The sequence below is a fragment of the Polyodon spathula genome, chromosome 40 (genome assembly GCF_017654505.1).
Source record: "Polyodon spathula isolate WHYD16114869_AA chromosome 40, ASM1765450v1, whole genome shotgun sequence".
In the NCBI taxonomy this organism is placed as follows: Eukaryota; Metazoa; Chordata; class Actinopteri; order Acipenseriformes; family Polyodontidae; genus Polyodon; species Polyodon spathula.
Window position 1 is genome coordinate 4,256,957 of NC_054573.1, and position 21,513 is coordinate 4,278,469.

The following is a 21,513-nucleotide window of genomic DNA, read 5'->3' on the forward strand; positions in this document are numbered from 1 at the left end:
ACCCGGGGCGACAGGATGTGGTGTGACACCACGGAGTTTGCTGGCCGTCAGAACAGGAAGTTCCATTGTCTGAGCCCCTTGCAGAAAAAGACAAGAGCGAACAGAAGGAATAGAAGATAGAGAGGTGAGTTATTGGAATTGAATTAAATGTGGTACGGGGGTGTGTAATGTGTTTAGGACGATGAGTTTGATGCCAGACTGGAGCAGGCACAGACACGTTCATCACTAGACCTGCCCGCAGAGTCTCCATGCAGTAATTCTCACTGCTGTTTGGCAGACTGAGTTCGGATCGTATTCATATTCATGCTGCGCTAATCAGAGGTGACTATCGACATGAGATTTTAGTATATATTATACCAGAGATGTACCCTACATGACGGTTGTCATGCTGATGCGCCGTGGAGCCACCATCAACAGAAGGATATCTAAATCATCAGATGGAAAACAACGCAAATGGATGGAGATCCAGATGGACCACATTAGTTTACGCAAAGCTACCTCTTAGTTGGTGCTTATCATGGCGAGAGTCGAGTTCAAATCAGCATGAAGTTCAACATCTACTCTCATGTAATGGAAATTTTTTATATATATCCTCCAATTCACTTAATACTGGCCAATCCTTGTCTTAAACACATTACAATTCTTCGCAATATAGAGTGACGTGTTATTCATAAATGCCAGTGTTAGTACGATAAATGGATGCCTTCTACCAGACTTTGTGTTGTTGTTGTTGTTGTTGTTGTTGTTCTCATATATCACGTTGTAAATGTTAGTGCAGTTGCTGCACATGTTATCGTTCACAAGGACTATGATTTCCCAGTGTTATGTCGGAATGGCCAGTCTTTGGGGAGAATTTCTCATGTGCTTAGTGATGTCATTGATGATGTCATATGTGACGGGAAACACATGAGTACAGAGTTAAGGTTGCCTGGCTACCTTAACCTGCAGTTTCCTTTTTACTTTAGCGAAGTTTTAGCCATTTATTCCTTTGTTTTACAGAAGGCATCCTGGAAAATCAAACAACCACATCTGCCACATAACAGTGCTGAAAACACAACCTGAGACACTAAATAGCACAGAAGAAAGAGACCCACACCAAGTAGGTAAAGATTATTATTATTATTATTATTATTATTGTTATTATTATTATTATTATTGTTATTATTATTGTGGAACAATTGCCAGAGTTTAAAATGTTTTCCATTTTGAAATTGGCAAGTTGTGTGTTAATTGCACTATCCTATCATTTTAATAAACAATTTGGGGGATAATTTGATTGTGTGTTTTGAATTTGAAGATAGCGCTGTATAAATCTGGTGATTCAGAGCAGTGTGTTAATTTTCTAATTGTGACATTCCAAATCAGTAATTTTGGGAAGGAAGAAACATATAAAATACATTCATCTCTTTACAAAATCATTTTAATTTCTAAATATTCTTTTAAAAACTGTAAACAGGAACACGTTATCATGTATGTCTATTTGTCAACCAACATTTTGTTATTGTTAAACGTCGCTAAATGTGGACATCAGTACGCACCTCTGAAAGAAAGAAATCTGTACTGTAACCCTATATTGCTTGCAATTGCTCTACTAGCTGCAGCTAGAGGGTTACATCCTCAGCAGTTTAATTTAATCTTAATACACTATACACAGGGTCACAAATCTAGCACAGGCACGCAAAAATGAAAAGACACGTACCCCTAAACCTCAAGCCAAAACTGTATACTTGCATATACAAATGCCTTTAACCCTTTGCGGTCCTATGTCAGTCCAGGTCCGACCTTAAAATTTCCTCTTTCCGGTCCATCAAAAAGACGTCAAGCACAGGTCTCTAGTCGTTTTTTCTCCGGAAAAAGCAGAGAAAACCTTTCATTGGGCAAGTGAGACCGATAGGAGTCGAAAAGAAAAGGGGGGGGATACTACAAAGGAGGTAGCTGCTTCCGCATCCAGTGCTCAAAGAATATCACAGACATTTGCCAGAGATGTTATAGTAATAAAATAATGACTTAGATCCCATTACTGAGGAGTTTGGTGATAAAACAAGCGATCAGGAGATCATTTATCAGTATGTACTACTGTGAAGAGATCTGTGATAAAAACAGCGAACAAGGGGCGGGGCAGGGCTGGAGATACAGTACTGAGTGTCCTGTTGATATGCAGGGCTTTGAAAACTTGTTTTACATGGGGGGGGGGGGGGGGGGGGGGGGATACTTTTAATCAATGCTTGTAAAATGAACAGCTCTTGTGAAAATAAACTGGACCTCCTGACAGGTGCTGAATAAATGTATCGCTAAGGGTTAATTCACAAACCCTCAGTCACACACAAACCTTTGACCATAACTCGTATCCATCATTCAAATGCCGTTTTGCAAACTTTAAGCGATTGTCCTTGTGACACTTTCCTAAGTGACATTTTCCTAAGTGGCTTTTTCCTTGGCCTGCGACCATTGAGACATTGTTGAAATGGAAACCCCCCCAGTCCCACTTACAGACAGTTCACTTTGAATATCTTTGGCAGTCAATCTCAGATTGTTATTAACCTTCCTCACAATTCTTCTACTTGTTCTTGGTGAAAGAACCTTCTTTCTTCCCGACTGAGGGAGCGTTGTGACAGGACCATGAGTCTTGTACTTAATAATTAATAGAAACAACAGTTTAAAGCTTTTTTAAAAAATTTGAATTGTTATATGTTCTTCCTAAAACTGGCAGACAAACTTAATAGGCTCCTACTGCAGACAAAAACAATGTAAATTGGTAATAATATTGTTGCATTAATTGAAGTATGTTTGTTACTGTGTGTGTGACTGAGGGTTTGTGAATTAAAGGGATATGTATATGTGAGTATATAGTTTTGGTTTGAGGTTTAGAGGTACATATTTTTAAATATTTTTGTGTCTGTCTAGACTTCTGCCGTTTAAGAGTTTTCAGAAACTAACGTGGCCCTCTAGAAATGTACCCAGAGTGCTTTTCAGGTAACAGAGTTAGTGACAGAAAAATAAAATAGTTGTCCAACATAAAAGTTGTCCTGGGTGATATTTCAAAATACTCAGGTAAATGAAGTAAGTTTTTTGTTTGCATTTATAAAACATGAACACTTCTATTTTTGCCTTATTGCTTCTAGACACATTTTGGAAGCAGAAATCCACACAAATATGAACTTTTAAACTTTTACTCAAATCAAATGGCCAAATCAAAACTCTGTTGCCTTCAAAATGAACAGGCTTTAAATCTAGATTTGAATCTGTTAAGGTGTTATAATTACTAGTAGAAACGACAACAACAAAACGATAACAACAATGATAGATAGATTAGCCAATTTATATATATATTATATAATATATTATATATAAAATCTGTATCCGATTTACATTCTTGCCTCCATCATACAATGGCTTACTCCTGTATTTAGCGTAAATGAGTGAGTGGAAGGTTTTTCTTAACAAATAGTTTTTCTTAACAGTAGTAGCATTTCTGCTTTTTCGCACATTAGCCTGTTTCTCTTCTCGTCCACAATGTGCGAAGCTGCACTGAACAGCCGTTCACTGTCAATGCTACTGTAAGGGGCAGACGGAAACTTCAGTGCAGATTCTGCTAGAATTCTGACCCTTGCTGGTCTCGCAGTATTTTAGCTTATCGCCACATCTCCTGAAGTGTGGGCTCGCTCCTGTAGCTTTGTTTGAAGTGTGGGCTCGCTCCTGTAGCTTTGTTTGAAGTGTGGGCTCGCTCCTGTAGCTTTGTTTGAAGTGTGGGCTCGCTCCTGTAGCTTTGTTTGAAGTGTGGGCTCGCTCCTGTAGCTTTGTTTGAAGTGTGGGCTCGCTCCTGTAGCTTTGTTTGAAGTGTGGGCTCGCTCCTGTTGCATTGTTTTTGAAGCATAACACTACTGCTCATAGCATCAGTTACTATCCCACTGCTACTTTCTTCCAGGAGCTCATCATACACCGAACACAGGCTGTGGCTGGGCTTTGTTGTATTCCTTGGTCTGAATCTGAAACCTTGCTCAAAAGCCTTTTTAAAGCTACAATGGAAGGGATGGTGCTAGAACTATCCCTGTTTCTTCCATCATCCTCCAGTGATGTACAGTGAGAGTTGAGGGGATTTCATGGTCAGCAGCATATGCTCCAAGCGCCGTGGTAACTGTGTGTCCAGACCTGCTCCCGTTCCCGCTGGTACACTGTACATCGATCAAGGTTACCATTCCGATTCACTAGCAAACACTGGACTCGGCTCTGCTTCAGGTCTGACTGTCCACAGTCTTTCCTCCAGTGCTTCACTGCCGCTCTGGTTTCTGCTTGCAGTGCCATTGAGAAGGCTATCAGAGCTCTGACAGCAGCCTTCCTTCAGTCTTGTATATATTGCTTCTTTGGTTAGATGCAGGTCATAGACCTACCCCGTTCCCAAGCTGGGAGGTTACTGCACGGGTACGAGTGTGCAGCACCGTTGACATGGTGCTGCATCACCGTACCAGGTGCACCGTACAGATTATACTGTACCGGTAACGCACTGTAACCACACCGTGCTGTACTGTACTAGTGCACAGACACCGTACCCATACTCAAGACGGTTCAGGTCACCCTCTTAGGGTATTATACCTAGGGTTTTAAAAACGAACCTACGTTAAACAGTATCATCCCTGGTCCAGTACCAGCAGACTTGGTAAGAGCGACTCGCCCTGTTTAACCTTGTTACGGTGCTATTGCCTGTCACATGATTGGCGTTGAGCAGACGTGTCCAGCCTCACTGCTGTACTGACCCGGTGCTACAGGCACCTAACCGGTACCAAACCGACCATGTGCTGTTCCGGTACAGTCCCGGTTCTGACCTGCTACTGACCAGGGCACACTTGCATATAAAAAAAACTGTATATAGTCACACTGGTGCTGCTTTCAGGAGACCCAACAGCTGTTCATCCCTGTGAGACAGAGCACGCTCCATTGCTTTTGCCATTGCCTGACGTGAAGTTTTTGCTGCAGCAGAAGAAAACGGTGCTTCTCTTTTTAACCAGCGCTCAATTTCTTGTTTTTAAGTCTTTACACTCAGCCCTATTTCCACCTGTTATTCACTGTTTTCATTTATCTATGTTTAACTACTGGATAGTTTGTACTTCATGCATGTAACTTATCAAATGAAAGGCCACAAAATATCCTTTCATATTATGTAAGTTGCAACCGGATCAGGCATACTATATGTGGTAAAGATGAGAACATTTAAGTGTATAGTAATTGAAGAAGACGTGCCATGCCAGTTATTTATTTATTTTTTTGCGAGTTTATTCATCATGTGACTTTGCTCCATGTCTCTGCTGAAACTCAACATGGCAGCTGCACCAACGAAGATTAAAAAAGGGATGTTTCAGTAAGACAGCGCTAAAAGAAATCTGATTATCTGCGAGGATGGCGCAATAGTATTCTTAAAGTTTTTGCATTCTATGCTGAAGACCTAAGATCTGCTCTCAAGGCGGAGCTTTCCTGAAGTAAGCAAGCTGAATTAATTGCGTATTTCTTTATTGTGTGGTTTTATTTCTTTCCACGCTACCTGCCTTTAATGAAGCTATAATTAGCAATTTTAAACCATGGCTGTTTCTTAATTGAATTATTTTTCTGACGATGAAGAAATGAGCACAGAACTATTTTTCTAGCTACAATCCTTAAAGGAAATCTCTCACTTTACTGTGTACAGGATGTAGTCACTACACTACACACCGCTGGCTTCATAAAGACATTGTCTGGAGACACGCTGCTTTTTAAATCTTGTAAATAACGCTGCAGAATTAGGAAATAAACAATTGAGAGGATTAATTATGCATTTACATTTACATTACAATCGAGTAATACACAGCAGTGAACCTGTTTAGAGCACAGAGTCAGTCAACACGCCTTTTCATATTTTATCATCCTGGTAATTATAGTGCCAGTAAAACGCTAAACTTAATTTGTGGATTACTGCGCATAGGATTACTCTCACATGACATTGCTGGATTGTTACTAAACTGTTTCATTTTTATTGTTATTGTAAATGCCAGCAATAAGCTAAACAGGTCTTTTCAAAACACCATTACTTGTAGACTGAACTGCTGTGTACGTGGAAGACTGTAAATATGATTCTCACAGCTGTTCTGCATATTTGGTTTTCTGAACTGGGCTCCACAAACTTCCCAGAAGGTCCAACGCAAAATTGAAATGCTCCGCAGTTTTATGTCGGCATGTTCGTTGTTCTCCTAGGGCTAGTGTAGTATAATTGTGAGGTTTTCCTGATTTATTTTAATGCCAGCTATGAGCCAAGTGATGTCTATAAACATTGACAGGTTTGAAGTGTCTTCAGGTGCTTTACTTACTATTACAGCAACAAGAGTCCGATCTGGGGGGGGGGGGGGGGGTGGTAATATTTATTAAATGTACTTATTTTAACTAGCAGCATTATATTTTTGTCCAAATGCCATATTTAATTATTACTACATTGATAAAAGGTGAGAATAAGTGGAATTGGCCATTTTTGAAAAATGGAATTTGGTATTTCCAAGAATGGAGCAATTAGTAGCTCTAGAGATGGTTACAGCCGAAGGCAGTGCAGACGCCAGTGGTTTATACAGTAGCATAAAGCAATTCTATGCAGGCCACCAGTTAAGCACGGCGTCAATCTATGATAACAACCGACAGGGCTGCATAGGATCAGAGGATGATTCAAAATCAGAGGCAGAGCCACAATAAATGTCTTGTTTAAATTTAAAGTAAATTGTAAAATTGTTGAGATACTTGTGTTGGAATATTGTTTCAAGTTTGTATAATGGAACAAAAACATATTAAAAGGGTTAATGCGCGGCCAAAGGTTTCTCACTGATAATTTACCCTTTCTCAGTCAAAACGGCAAGTTTCTCAGTATCTAAAAAGCTTAAAGGGAACGCTGGATGAGAATATATGTTAAAAAAACACAAAAAACACGAATCTATCAGTTCTTAAACAGGAACTTTTTTTTATTAGCATCTGCACAATTTGTCCAGTTAAATTGTTGAATTTAATTTTAAACAATACCGTCAGACGTTTTGGAAGTTGTTGGGTTTTCTTTTTTTTTTTTTTACAAAAGAACAAAATGGAAAGATAAAATGTGCCTTTTGTGGCGTTTTAATGAGCTTCTGTGGCAATATCACCAACCTGCGGGATCATTAAGGCAGCACCCGGCAAAACACGACAGCAGGAACACAAGTAAGAAACAAAAGCAAGCAAACCCTTCAGTGACGGCTTATTTTGGAAAGAAAGTTGATCCAAAAAGCATCAGAGCAAATGAAATAACCGGCCTGCTACTGGATCCTGACACATATCAGACCTGTTAGTACAGTAGAGGGAGCTGCGCTTAAAAATCTGATTGCGAATCATGCTGTGAAATGCCCTGTCAAAAGACAATCTCCAAATTCATTACTCTGGACCACGAACATGCAGAGGAAAAGCTTAGACAGGATTTAAGTCAGGAGTGTAATTCAATGCCCATCACTACCGACGTATGGACAATGTCGCCAGCCATTACATTAGCAAAACTGGGAACTCGAGTCGAAAGTATTGCAACACGAAAATGACACGAGAGACACTCGGCTGTAAATTTAGCAGAAGCGATCACTCAGATAAACACAGAGTTTTAAGTGACTACAGAAGTAATAGCTTGTGCTCATGACAATGTGTGCAGAGCAATGTAAGAACATAAGAAAGTTTACAAACGAGAGGAGGCCATTCAGCCTATCTTGCTCGTTTGGTTGTTAGTAGCTTATTGATCCCAGAATCTCATCAAGCAGCTTCTTGAAGGATCCCAGGGTGTCAGCTTCAACAACATTACTGGGGAGTTGATTCCAGACCCTCACAATTCTCTGTGTAAAAAAAGTGCCTCCTATTTTCTGTTCAGAATGCCCCTGTATAATATCCATTTGTGACCCCTGGTCCTTGTTTTTATTTCAGGTCGAAAAAGAATGCTTGAATCAGGTCACTGTGTAGTCTTCTTTGTTCAAGACTGAATAGATTCAATTATTTTAGCCTGTCTGCATATGACATGCCTTTTAAACCCGAAGAATAACTCTGGTCGCTCTTCTTTGCACTTTATTAGAGCAGCAATGTACGACAAGTCCATACGTTAGTGTCAGCAGCAAGGAGACTGGCTGCACATTTTAAAAAGGGTGAGATGGCGACACTTTAAATGGGAAACAAACAAATGCTGACCACAGAAAAAGCACCAAGTTAACACAGGATTTAAATCAAGGTGGAACACGGTATATTATATTTTTAAACACCACCTTGAATTAAAATGGCCAGTTATTGCTGTTTTGTCAAACCCAGATTTGCTCACACACACACGCTCAGTCTCAGACTGAAACGATGCAGACAGTCTTAGAATATATTGCATTAAGCTTATCAGTTGTATGTAGATTAAGTATATGGCAAGTTTACTTTTAAAGAAATTCATCACACAACAACAGGAGGCAGATTACTTAGTTACTTAATCAAGTCTCACTAGAAGTTACTTCAAACGCAAAGTGTGCAAACTAAATAATTAACAGTTCAATTCTATGTGAATGTGTTACAATTAATTAATTTAGTTCCATGAAAGGAAAATGCAACTGGAATTATACTCAACAGTTCCTTGAAGCTTAGACTTTTGGTCCGCTGTTTTGGAAACTCAATCTGTTGACAAAAAGCTCTCCTCTCACAATGAAGTCTTCAATTCCACGTTGGATCAAACTTGGCAACAAAGCTTTCAATTCTCGATTAGAATCAACAAACGGCTGCAACAAAGTCTTCAGTCCTCGGTATAGGATCCACAACAGCGCCCGTCCGCTCTGTCCTCTTTGCTGAATCTTTAGGTACGCAGGTAGAAGGGCACAGTTTCTTTTGGATACTGTGGTTTTAGGTGTACAGCAGACCCAGACTGGTTTGTCTGATCAGTCTCTGTAAGTTGCTGAGACTGAGGCATTAGAGTCCTCAACTATCTGGACAACTCATTTGCACCGTGTCTCCAGTACAAGTGCACAAACACACAGAGCTCGTCACCAACTGTCTGCATGTGTTGGCCCTGAAAGTGTACGATGCACTTTGAAAGTTACCCATCTGAGGGTGTGTCTGGACTTGGAGCTTATGTTGACCTCTCGTGTCTGACGACAGAGTGAAGCGAGCAACCACCTGGCTAGAGTTGTTTCAGCTTGGCAGGGCACTACCAGTAGTGGCTTTCCACAGGCTCCTGGGATTGATGGCAGCACAGCCTCCAATAAACTGGGTCTTCTGCATATGCGCCCCCCCTGCAGGTTTGGTTCAACTGCACGGCTTGTCAGCCAGTGTTGAATCGTGATCTCCTATTGACAGTGTCTAATCTCTGTCTTCAGGAGGTCCATCTACGCTTAGTCGTAGCGCTGGGAAACGTCACCAGAAGAGAGGTCATCGCAGACACGTCCAACTCGAGTGTAGGAGGGCTGAGGCATGCAGGGGGTGTGGGAGGGTCGCCACATCAATATTTTGGAACTGCAGGCAGTGTACCTGTCATTTTCGGAGCAGGTATGGAGGAGACACATGCTTGTTCATACAGACAACACACCTGTAGTGTCCTACATAAACCACCAGGGTGGTCTGCGGTCACCCAGTCTGCACCGTGTGGCCCAAGCTGCTTCAGCTGTGGGCACAAGTGAACCTCCTCTCACTCCAGGCAGTTTACCTACCAGGAATGATCAGCTGGACTGCGGGCCTCCTCTCGAGGGGGGGTCCACAGTGGCACAGAGTAGAGACTCTCCTGAGGTTGTGAGCCTCATTTGGGAGAGATTTGAGAGGGCAGAGGTAGATCTTTTTGCCTCTCAGGAGTTACTGTCCCTTGTGGTTCCCCATGATAGTAGAGTGGGGGCCTCTAGAGGTACATGTGCGTCCACTCCATGCGTTTCCACTGCTTGCGCTGCTGCCACTTTGTCTGGAGAAGATCAGACAGGACCTGGCCAGGGTGCTCCTAATAGCACCTCACTAGCCCAGGAGAGTCTGGTTCTCCTCTCAGATGCAGCTCCTGAACGGCCAGCTGTGGGAACGGCCGTTGTGGCATGACTCGGCTACACTTGAACCGTCTGGGAATATCGAACAGAGTGATTGACACCCTACAAAACGCTAGAGCAGCCTCTACACGGTCCCAGTATGGGTGCAATGGGGCGGGTTCCAGGTGTGGAGCTTGTCGCATGGTTTCAAACCCACGACATGCTCTGTGGCAGTTATACTGCATTTTTTACAGAACCTTTTTGATGAGGGCAAATCTTCCTCTACGCTAAAGGTCAAAATTGGCAGCCATTTCGGTGTGCCATGTGAAAACAGATTCTGTCTGCCCAGGAGCTCATTTCCTGGCTGGGCAATTTTTGAAAGGCATATGGAGGCACTCTCAGTTTCAAAAGTTTGTCAGTTTTTTCCAGAGGCCAGAACAAGGGTCGCTTTTCATACTAACCCTGTTTTTTTTGCTGATGACCATCTTGGCTTTCCACTTTAACCAGTCGGTGGAATTGGAGGCTTTCCATCCCCCTCCTTTCCAATCTGACAGGGAGCGCCAGCTCCATACACTTTGCCCAGTGCGGGCATTAGCATATTGTGTCGACAGGACTAAAAGCTGGAGGCAGTCGGAACAATTTTTTGTTTGTTACGAGTCAACAGGGTCTGTCTAAATGGCTGACAGGCACAGTCCAGACTGCTTATGAACTGGCCAATCTGCAAGGTGCATCTATCCAGGACACATGTAGGACCTCTGAATCTGCTGAGTGGTATAGCAGTGGGTAATAAACCTGATTAGATATTACAACTTTGATTCTGTTTCGTTTCATAGCAGCCCTCTGTAAACAGCCTCCCTGTTCCTAGTTTATATTTGGCAAGTTAGAAAATAAACCCATTTATGTTTAGTTGTTTTAAATACGGTGTTTCTGTTGTGCAGATGTTTGATATGATGCGCTGGAATATAACTTTTGAGTTGTATCCAGTAGTTTGTCTTTCATTTTAATATTGATGTTTAAAATATAACCATCATCATGACTGCCGGTCTTAGGTATGAGTATAACCGTGGTGGTTCTAGTGTTAAAGGGCTGTCTGTCAGCCTTTTGGCTTGCCATGTAAAATTGACTCGCTCTCCCAAGGAGCTCAGCTTCCTGGCGGGGCAAAAAAAATTGAAAGTGGCTCTCCGGCTTTGTCTGCCTATGAAGGACATTGTTCCTCGCTGGAAGGTATTTCCGTGTCAAATCAACCAGAATCCAGAGTTTGATTTTGTTTATATTTTGTGTAGTGGAAGATGCAGGTCAGGTATGAAACCAGGCCAAATATTTAAACTCAGTGATCAGGATTTGCCGAGATGAACCCCCTTTTATAGGGGGACAGTCATAATTGAAACACCTCTCATTTTGGAGTGATTTTGAGCATCTAAAAATGATATTGAAAATGTCAGTAGCCCTATGGATGCTTCTGTACATATAGCCAGGTAGGTCTGTAGAATCAGTGCAAAATAACTACCACCACTTTAGTATTTCTGTGTTGCTGGGGGCCTTAAAATTGAAAAATGATCCAATTGTCAAATTCCAGAGTGATTAAGTGCATGTTCCTTGTGCAGTAGAAGAGATATCACTTTCAAATTGCTTAGGCATGCTCATAATTGATCTGCCTTTCTATGTGGAGCTCTGCTGCTGTCTACCTACTTTACTGTCTGATTTAGTGACCCCACAAAAAGGCTTCAGTGTGGAAGCGTCGAAAATGGCCCCTATTTGAAGGGCTGGAACCCTTTTATGGGACTTGTTGTAAAATAATTGACTTGATAACTCCTTCACAGTTTAATAAATGTACAAACATGGTCAACAAACATTTCTGTATATTGTGTACAATATTTGCAATTAGTTTTGAGTTTAAACAAGAGAAACCGTAAAGGATGTACAAATATATCCATAAAACAAAAACCAGAAAATGTGTATAAGATTTATATGCAAGTGGTTTGGGTTACAGTGACCTCTTATTTCTTCTTTGTTGCCATCTTTAAAAATTGAATCTTGCAAAGTTCTGAAACAAGCATTCATGGATTACTTGTGGAGAAATAATTGACCTTCACAGTTTAATAATTCTCTATCCAGGTGGGGCACCTTCACTATGTAAAGACTTTAATCAGTCGACAGCAAGTCACAAAGTTCAAGAACATGTCATAAAACCGATACCTGTTTTGTTCATATCATTTTTAATACGCTCATCTATAACCCATGAATGCTTGTTTCAGAACTTTGCAAGAATCAATTTTTAAAGAGGTCAATTGGCACTGAGCAACCACCTTGAAGTAAAAACACACAAGTGACACAAATGACAGACAAGCTTGTTGTTGATTTAAACACCTTCGCCTCTGTTTTGGGGAGGTGAAATGTCTCGCCCAAGGGGTGGTTGATATGACATCAGGCACGCGCTACAGTTCAGGAGCTATGCGCATGCATACAGGGCCAGAGTCAGCCTAGATCTGCACTCATGTGTAAACAAGGGGCTCATATGATAAGCCAGTTCAGGTCCAAGTTGTAGTAAACACACCAATAGAGAACAGATCGTAATACTTCATTTCATTTTCTGTTTTCAGGACTGCCTTATCCAGGTGAAAGCCAAGGAACAAAGATGGAGTGTGTTTACATTAAACAGGAGCAGGTTCTGGAATTGGTACCTATCTGCATTAAACAGGAGATGACTGACCTGGAGCCTGTCCACATTAAACAAGAGACTGAACTGGAGCCTGTCCACATTAAAGAAGAGGAGACTGAACTGGAGCCTGTCCACATTCAAGAAGAGACTGATCTGGAGCCTGTCCGCATTAAAGAGTATAATGACTTGTTTATGGATTCAGAAAACCTATCCCGGCCAAAGACATTACATCATTGTACCGAATGTGGGAAGAACTTCGGTCAGTTAGGAACTCTAAAAAGACACCAGCGAATTCACACTGGAGAGAAGCCGTATCACTGTATTGAATGTGGGAAAAGCTTCGGTCGGCTAGGAAGCCTAAAAACACATCAGAAAATTCACACTGGAGAAAAGCCACATCACTGTTCTGAATGTGGGGAGAGGTTCAGTCAGTTAGAAAACCTAAAAAGACACCAGCGAGTTCACACTGGAGAGAAGCCCTATCACTGTATAGAATGCGGGAAGAACTTCAGCGAGTTAGGAAACCTAAAAAGACACCAGCGAGTTCACACTGGAGAGAAGCCCTATCACTGTTTTGAATGTGGGGAAAACTTCGTCGAGTCAGGAAGCCTAAAAAGACACCAGCGCATTCACACTGGCGAGAAGCCGTATCACTGTTCTGAATGTGGGGAGAGCTTCAGTCAGTCAGAAAACCTAAAAACGCACCAGCGAATTCACACTGGAGAGAAGCCATATCACTGTTCTCAGTGTGGTGAGAGCTTTAGTCAGTTAGGAAGCCTAAAAAGACACCAGCAAATTCACACTGGCGAGAAGCCGTATCACTGTTTTGAATGTGGGGAGAGCTTCAGTCAGTTAGGACACCTAAAAAGACACCAGCGAATTCACACTGGAGAGAAGCCTTATCAGTGTTCTGAATGTGGGGAGAGCTTCATTGAATCAGGAAATCTAAAAAGACACCAGCGAATTCATACTGGCGAGAAGCCATATTACTGTGTTGAATGTGGGGAGAGCTTCAGCCGGTCAGCAAATCTAAAAAAACACAAACAAATTCACATTGGAGCCAGCCTCCCTCCCTCCCAGGCCCTCACCTCTCCACCCTGCTTGTTTGAGTGTGCGGAGAGCTGACTGATTTCCTTGTCTTGCTCTCACCCTGCAGTAAATGAAGGGGGTCCCCAGGAGTGAGAGCCAGCCTGAATCCAGAGACACTGAGAAGGGGAGCATGTCAGACTGAAGGAGACATTCTTACAAAATGAACTGGAGAGCCCTGGGATTCAGCTCCACTCCTGCCATTGAATTGGAAATGAATCTCACTCATGCTTTGAGGATTTAGGACAGTTACAGGGTCATTCTACTTAGAAGGAACACATTGAAAATATATGTAGGGTTGATGATTTTTGGTAAAACAACCCTGATACAAAAATAAATAAATAGTTACATTGCTGTATAGCCAACAAACAGCAGAAAAACACTGGAAATGGTGACTCAATTCACGTTGACCTGACCCCTTTCCCATTAAAAAAACAAAACAAAAAAATCTACGAACACAAACTGTCTGTCTGTGCAGTTGGGCAGAGTCCCTCCTCCCTGACTCATATCTATCATTGATTCGTTCTGAATACTTTAAACCCGCCCCAACTACTGAGTGGCAGCAAATTCCTACATTTCTATTGGAGTCTCCGCTTGCAAGATTTATAATGACATTACATTTGCAGTAGAAAACTTGTTCACAGGATTTAAAGCTATATTACAGTTAGACCGTGAGAAACAGAAGTTAGTTAAACAGAACTGTAAATTGTGGTGTCATGTAAAAAATGGCTAGGCGCACAAAAGCCCCAGAAGCATGTTCTCGTGACCAGAAGGATTTCATTGTGGAAGACAGCGAAGGAAAGAAGGGACAACTCTGTGTGCAAGTTGCTACTATTGTGACAAAAAAAAAAAAAGGCATTTTGGAAATTAACCGAAAACAATAACTTTGTACGATATATAAAAAGGGAAAGCACAGCTAAAAAATCAGCACCGAAAAATGAAATTAGAAAAACAGAAGCCCTGAACACTAATATGTGATACGACCCCAACACATTAAACAAAGCTGCCAATAGCATACATCATATTTTTTTACATGTAATTTGAGCTGTAAAAGGCATTAATGTAGTAATGTGAGTGAGAACAGTGTAAGATATAGAAGTGAGTTGTTTAAAAGAAACTAAAACTAAGAATATCTTCATGGTTGTTTGTGACAAAGTGGAAACCGGTGCAGGAGTGATGCAGAGCGCTAATGAAACAAACAGAGCTATATAATCCGCTTTGGAAATGTTTCTTTATTTTTTTGTATCCAGGTGTGGTGACCAGTAACAATAATAATAATAAACAGTAACAGGTTTGCAGACCCAAACAGTAATAATGAACAAGTTGTATCTGTCCCACAATGACACACAAGGTCACCAGTCGGGGGTGCGTGCAGTAGTGCTTGTGGGGGGTGATGCAGTTTATTTTTGTGACAGTAGTGCAGTGTTGTTCCGGCTTTAGTGCTGGCCCCCGGTGACAGCTCTGGAATGATGTTAGCCATCTAGAGTAACAAACAAGACGATTACCCAGACAAACAAACAAAAACACTTACAGTACTGTTTTACGGGGTCTCTCACAGTCCTCGGTTCTATCCAAGCAAACCAAACCGAAGGAACAGATTACGATTCTCCATCCCCTTTCATGCTGTCACACATGACCCCTTGGTAAACAAGTGCAATCACCTCTCCAATCTGCAGGTGCCACGTCGTTTCCCTTCCGGGTCAGTGCGCTATTGCAACGCCCCATTCCCCATCCAAGTAACTGTTCTCGCTGCTTAGTGCCCTCACAGGTTGGGAGATTTATAACCAAGAATCACTGTATTTCTGTCACAGTGTGGCAGCATTGTGTCCTTCATGTAACTAGAATGGCCTGTACGGCAGTGCGGACACAAGCTGAAACAACCTGGTGTTTTGTTGTCCGTTTTATTTCAAGTGGTGCAAATTTTGCACTTGAGCAGATGCTGTTTTGGTTTTTGAATGAATGAGTCTGCTTTGCTGACTGTTTAATTACTGAGAAACGCCAAGCTTGTTGTATAGCAGAGTGCTGCTTCAGTGTAATGGGATTTTAAATACAATTTATACTGTTGGTTTTTATGGGTAGATTGCTGTTTGTGCAATTATAACAGAACCACAATAGTGAGCTATATAAATATGAAAGGTGTGAAGCAAACCATTTTCAAAGTTGCATTCATTACAAATCTGCAAAACATCGATGCTGTAACATTCCCATTATTACCACATTGTGCTTTATAGAGTTTATGAATACATAAACAATCTGCTTGCTTGTATTTTTTATTAGTATGCTGTCATTAGCGTGACAATACTGTACATCCTAAGGCAAACTTAGCTATTTAAAAGGATTTCATTGAAATTGAGTGAGTTCCTGTACATTTTCCAGTATCTCTGTATATAAAAGGCATGTTATTATGTTTCCATCACTCCTGTATGTAAACTTGTTGTATGGATGTAGTCATTTTTTAATTGTCCAATGATTCCTGAGATAGTGAAAAATATCTGCAGTGGAACTGAGCAAACCCAAGAGAGACATTGAACAATACAAGCTTGCCAGAGGGGAAGATGCTGCTGCAGGTTTGCTAATACTGGCTTCATGAAATGAGAAATGGAATTCCCTGTGTATGCTGGAATTCCTTTGCTAGTGTATCATGGTGTAAACCCTGGAGTGTGGGCTCAGTCTTCTCTGCTTGTTCTCAGTGTGAGAGTTCAGCTGCATTTCCAGTGTCCTGAGCTGGGCTTTGAACCCACTGGGGACGCAGCTGAGAACAAGCCAGACCTGCGACTCAGGATTTTGTTTTAGATCAAGTACAATATGAGCAACCTCATACGTGTAACTGTTTTATTGATTTTATTTTTTTTTTTTTCCTATGAAATTATTAAGACTTGTAATCTTTGCATTGTGTTGCAATTTTAGACATTTTCACTTTCCATATTAAAAGCACAGCTACGGACAGAAGTTTTGCATCACCACAAATTTTAGGATTGAGACAAAAAAGAAACTACATGAATATAATTTAGATATTTTATTTAACATCATGTAACAAAAAACAATTACAAAATTGTATCGCAAAACTAATCCACAATAGTTGGAGAGTATTTCATGCTCGATATGGAAATGTCACATTTTTTAAATTGTCAGCATATGGAAAACTGGTATGTGTTGGGGATTGGATTGTGGTATTAACAATTTTTTTCATACATACTCGAAGTTTAGGCTGACATTCTTGGGAGGGATTGTTTATCACTCTGTAATGTCTCTGATATTGTCACCATGCAAACCTAGAATAATAAACACTTCAACACTAAAACCTAGAGTGATCATCACACTTACCATCTATGTGCCAAGTGTCATTCAGGCCCCCTGTTGAGTACTGGCGCCTTGGAATTTTGCAGTGGCCTGGTTGACATTTTAGGAGCCTACTCTCATCCCGAAGCCTCATTACTTCATGCACACCATCGTAAAACTAAAAGGTTGCACTTATTTCTTGTACAACTGCACATGATGTACTGGTATTCTAAAATCATACATATTGAAAAAGTATACATGTAAATTATTAAATAAATAAGGCTATCTTATTGAATTGTTTGTAAATTACACCAATAGTTGAAAAACTATTTAAAATTAATTAATTATTAATTATTTTTAAAGAAAATCGATGCATGGACATCAAGTTTATTTGCACAGATTGAAATATAAAAGAGCAAAATAATTTACAAGATCTTTTTTCCCCACAATATCCTCAATCACCCTCTCCATTTCTTATGCTCCAATAAGGCTCTAATGACATACTCTCCTTAAAAAAGATAAAAATGAAAAGGACCTAATTTAATACAGAATACATTACATTTGCTTCAAGCATTAATTGTTCCTCTGAGACTTAATTGGTAAAGTTATTGAATTAACTAGATGCATTTAACACGTATCCAGGCACCAGAATATTTTAGATGCAAACTGTACCTTGAATCAAATTTTAAGCACATTTTAAACCATCAACTGTAAAATGATTTGATCAATGAAGTAATTAAGAGCAGAATTTGGAAAGGGAAATGGCCAGGATCTGAGTGTGACACCCTCCCCCCCGGTTTAAAGCATGTCTTTAGCAACAGGTTGTTTCTGGAATATTGTAAATGAAAAATATTATAAAGTTCAAACCTGCATAGCTGTTAAGGGGAACTCGAGTTGTTTTTGTGTGTGTGTGTGTGTGTGTGTGTGTGTGTGTGTGTGTGTGTGTGTGTGTGTGTGTGTGTGTGTGTGTGTGTGTGTGTGTGTGTGTGTGTGTGTGTGTGTGTGTGTGTGTGTGTGTGTGTGTGTGTGTGTGTGTGTGTTTACATGTTCCCATATATTGCTACAACTGTATAAGTAAGGTGTATGTGCTGTTTTTTATTTTCATTTTTTGACATCCTGACCACTTTTTACACTATTAAATACTTATCTCATACTCGATACGTTTCAAGCAGTTTGAAAATTGAATAAAAAAATAATAATTGTAGTCGACTCACTGTATTCGGTCCACTGAGTGAAAAAGATCAACCATAGAAACTGAAGGCATGGGTATTTCCTTTTTATTCTCTGGTACAGAGGAAATACGTCATATATGCCTATTTAACATTGATTAAAAATAGACCAGTAATATTTGAGAAAATTAAAAAAAAAAAATTCAGTGCCATCTGTACGGAATACAGCGGAACTCAGTATTCCATGCAGTGTATTTCCATCACAGGCAATTTCCCTGGGGGGTTGGGGGTTTAATAGGTTTACAAAGCTAGGCCCAAGGGTCCCCGAACCTCTCCAAAAATTAATTGTGTCAATCTTTATGGACAGTCATACACCAGTTTCTTGAGCAAGTTCTAAAAGTGATGTTACCTTCTGGCACCTCACATGCTAAACATTGCCACATGAATTAGATTTTGTAATCCTCTTATTTTTTGTCCAATATTTCATTCAAAAGGTGGCCTTTTTGGAGAGCTTTGGGGTGCCTGAAATGTATCCATGATGAGTATGTATACAAATACTCTCAGTTCATATGCCACAACTGTCAAGCACATTGCTGTCACATAACTGTGTGTTTGTGCAGGAGAATGTAGCTACTGACACTTTTTTGTAACTTTAATTTTCAGTACCTGACTCTGTATTTTTGTTACTCACTTGCTTGAAAGTATGTAAATGTGAAGAAGCAAAATAATGAGATTTTTTTTTTTCAAAATGAACTTTACTTCAAATCAAATATTTTCCTTTTCAAACAACACGAACTGTACAAAATGAACAAATAAACTATTTACATCCCTAAAGTGCTCAATGTAATAATAATAATAATAATAATAAATGTAGTGTAAATCCATTATACTTACAAATCCTGAAGAGGCTTCAATCCATCATCAAATGCTGCTTCAGACATGAGTCAGCGCATTCCAACCCAGAAAGCTGATCATTTTCAACGTCACTTCCACTCCTATCCATCTCCTCCAAACGCTGTGCAACGCTGCGTTCTCCTTGAAATACAGGTTGTGCGTTTACTTGCGCACATCGATTACTCTTCAAGGGATTAGGCTACAAACAAAGTCAAGGTATGATTGGACAGTTTGTGACCTCCCCTACAACGTGATCAGGAAGAGGAGGGTGGGGCTGTTAACTCTACCAGAAGAACAAAGCGTGCTGATCCAGACCACAAGACAATGACTGGTCGAAGGTTAGTGGTGGCAATCTCAGGTGGAAAAATAAGCCTTTGACCAACATCTGCCAGCATCTTCCAGTTGTCCTGGGCAAGGTTTTTGCACCTTTTCTTGGTGGGTGTTCTCCTGGATGGAGGAATATTGTCTTTTGTGTGTAATGCTTTGATGGAACTGGTGGCAAGGGTGAGGGTGAGTAAGGGTGGTCTTTTCCTTAAAAAAAAAAAAAAATGAAGCCTTGGAAGTATATATCAAACAGTTAAAGTTTATGTTTTAGTTAGGTGCTTATCACTAAGTGAAGAAGAAATGTCATGTACCTATTTTATTTTAACTTTCAGTTGGGAACCTTATAATTTAACATTTTATTCTTTCTTTACCTATTTTACAGAGTCCTGTGCACCCTCAGGAGGAAGCGCCATGTTTCACTGTGGAGTAAAACTCGATCGTCTGACTGCTGGGACCGCATAGCTAATGGATATTTCACAAATGCTGAGTGGATGGAAAACTTTAGAATGTCAAAGGGTGCTTTTAACTATATTTGTGAAGGACCGCTCTGTGCTACAGTGGAGAGATACCCGGTTTCGCTGTGCTGTACCAGTTCAGAAGAAAGTGGCGATTGCTCTTTGGAAGCTGGCTAATGTTGATTACCGGACAGTTGGACACTTGATTGGTGCGAGTCGCACAACAGTGTGCCGAAGTGTGTATGAAGTTTGTCATGCCATCAACACATATTTACAGCCCAGGCACCTCCATAGACCTAACCATGCCATTACTGGTTAAGTCAGGCACGCTCAGTTGTTGAAAATGCTTTTGGACATCTTAAGGGCAGATGGAGGTGCTTGCTAAAAATAAATTACTGTAACCTGGAGCTGACAACCCAGATGGTAATAAACTGTTGCACTCTGCATAATATTTGTGAGCAAGAAGGGGAAAGGTACTTTTGAGGACTGGTCAAGGTTTGTAGGCTCTGAGCAGCTACCACAACCAGTGTGCATAATGCCAGAAAACACAGAAATCGCTGAAGTGGACTGCAGACGTGCTTTGCCATTACATTTTGCAGCTGGGCATTAGTTTATCTTTTGCTTGGAATCATTCACATTAAACTCCTGGTATTGCTGGTGGTTTTAGAGTGCATTGTTGATGTGTATATATTTTAATTAATAAAAAATTAAAATATAAAAGCATGCCATTAAATTCTATGCATGGGGTATTGCACAAACAAATAAGTACGGGAGAATGCTTTTAAAAATGTTGTATATAAATAAATACAAACACAAATATAAAAACAGAACATTTTACAAGTACCCACAGTTCTACCTGCAGACCCAGGGTATATCTGTATTGCAATTTAAAGAGTAAACAAATTATATATATATATTAAATGCTTACCTACCAATGTGATGGATGTGCCTGTTTTTTATCACACTAAAACTACACATGGTCAGTAAACAATGCAGCCCCTAGACAAGGGTATGTTATTCTGTATTTTAAAATGAACGAATAGGACTTCAAGTTACAAAATAATTTAAGTGAGTCATTAAATAAATACAAAATAAACAGGACTCGATTTTCTGGCTCAGAAGGCACAGGGAAGGAGGAGGGGCTAGAGTTCAGCCAGCTACTGCTCATGGAAAACTGCTGTTAAACTAATTTAAATAAAATACAATTTAAACTAAAAATGCTATGTAAAATTAAGTTATGCTTTTGAAAACAAAACTGTAATTTAAGCATTTAAGCAATTCTCAACAAAAGTCGTGCATTTCTTCCAACAAATGCAGAAGTGTAGCGAGAAAACAGACGGGGTATTTTGCATAAAAAATATTTAAAATGTACAAATAGGCATTGCGTACCCCTGACGAGCGCTCAAGTACCCCCAGGAGTACACGTACCCCAGTTTGAAAACCTCTACTGTAAGGTATACCATGTTTTAGATGGTGCCACTTTTTTACTAACCAAATATTTCAGTAACTGTTATGTGCTGTGCATCATGGGGAAGACCTGCTGGGGGAAGGTCCTGGCTCCTGACATTCCTTTCCTGGGAGCAAAGAGTTTTTGTTTTTTATTTCAAGGTCTTTGTTATGTATTTTGGGTCCGGAAATAAGTGAGCCCAGACAAGGAGAACTGTACA

The 21,513-nt window shown here is 40.4% G+C and overlaps 1 protein-coding gene across 3 annotated transcripts; it reads left to right on the forward strand.

The window, feature by feature from the left end:
- Positions 1–20,702, forward strand: LOC121304972 (zinc finger protein 239-like). Of its 3 annotated transcripts, none has more exons than XR_005948014.1 (3): positions 1–124; positions 1,000–1,103; positions 19,774–20,702. XR_005948014.1 is itself a non-coding variant. In XM_041236431.1 (3 exons), the coding sequence occupies exon 3, from the start codon at positions 12,616–12,618 to the stop codon at positions 13,762–13,764; it is 1,149 nt and encodes a 382-aa protein (XP_041092365.1). In that variant the 5' UTR covers positions 7–124; positions 1,000–1,103; positions 12,581–12,615; the 3' UTR covers positions 13,765–17,918. The 3 variants fall into 3 exon arrangements, 2 of the variants coding, with proteins under 2 accessions (XP_041092365.1, XP_041092366.1); XM_041236431.1 differs by lacking the exon at positions 19,774–20,702 and adding an exon at positions 12,581–17,918 and having other exon boundaries at positions 7–124; XM_041236432.1 differs by lacking the exon at positions 19,774–20,702 and adding an exon at positions 12,581–17,918 and having other exon boundaries at positions 7–124; positions 1,000–1,099.
- The last annotated feature ends 811 nt before the right edge of the window (positions 20,703–21,513 follow it).

Coding starts and splice junctions, on each gene's coding strand:
- LOC121304972 (XM_041236431.1), top strand. CDS start 12,616: ATGGAGTGTGTTTACATTAAACAGGAGCAGGTTCTGGAATTGGTACCT.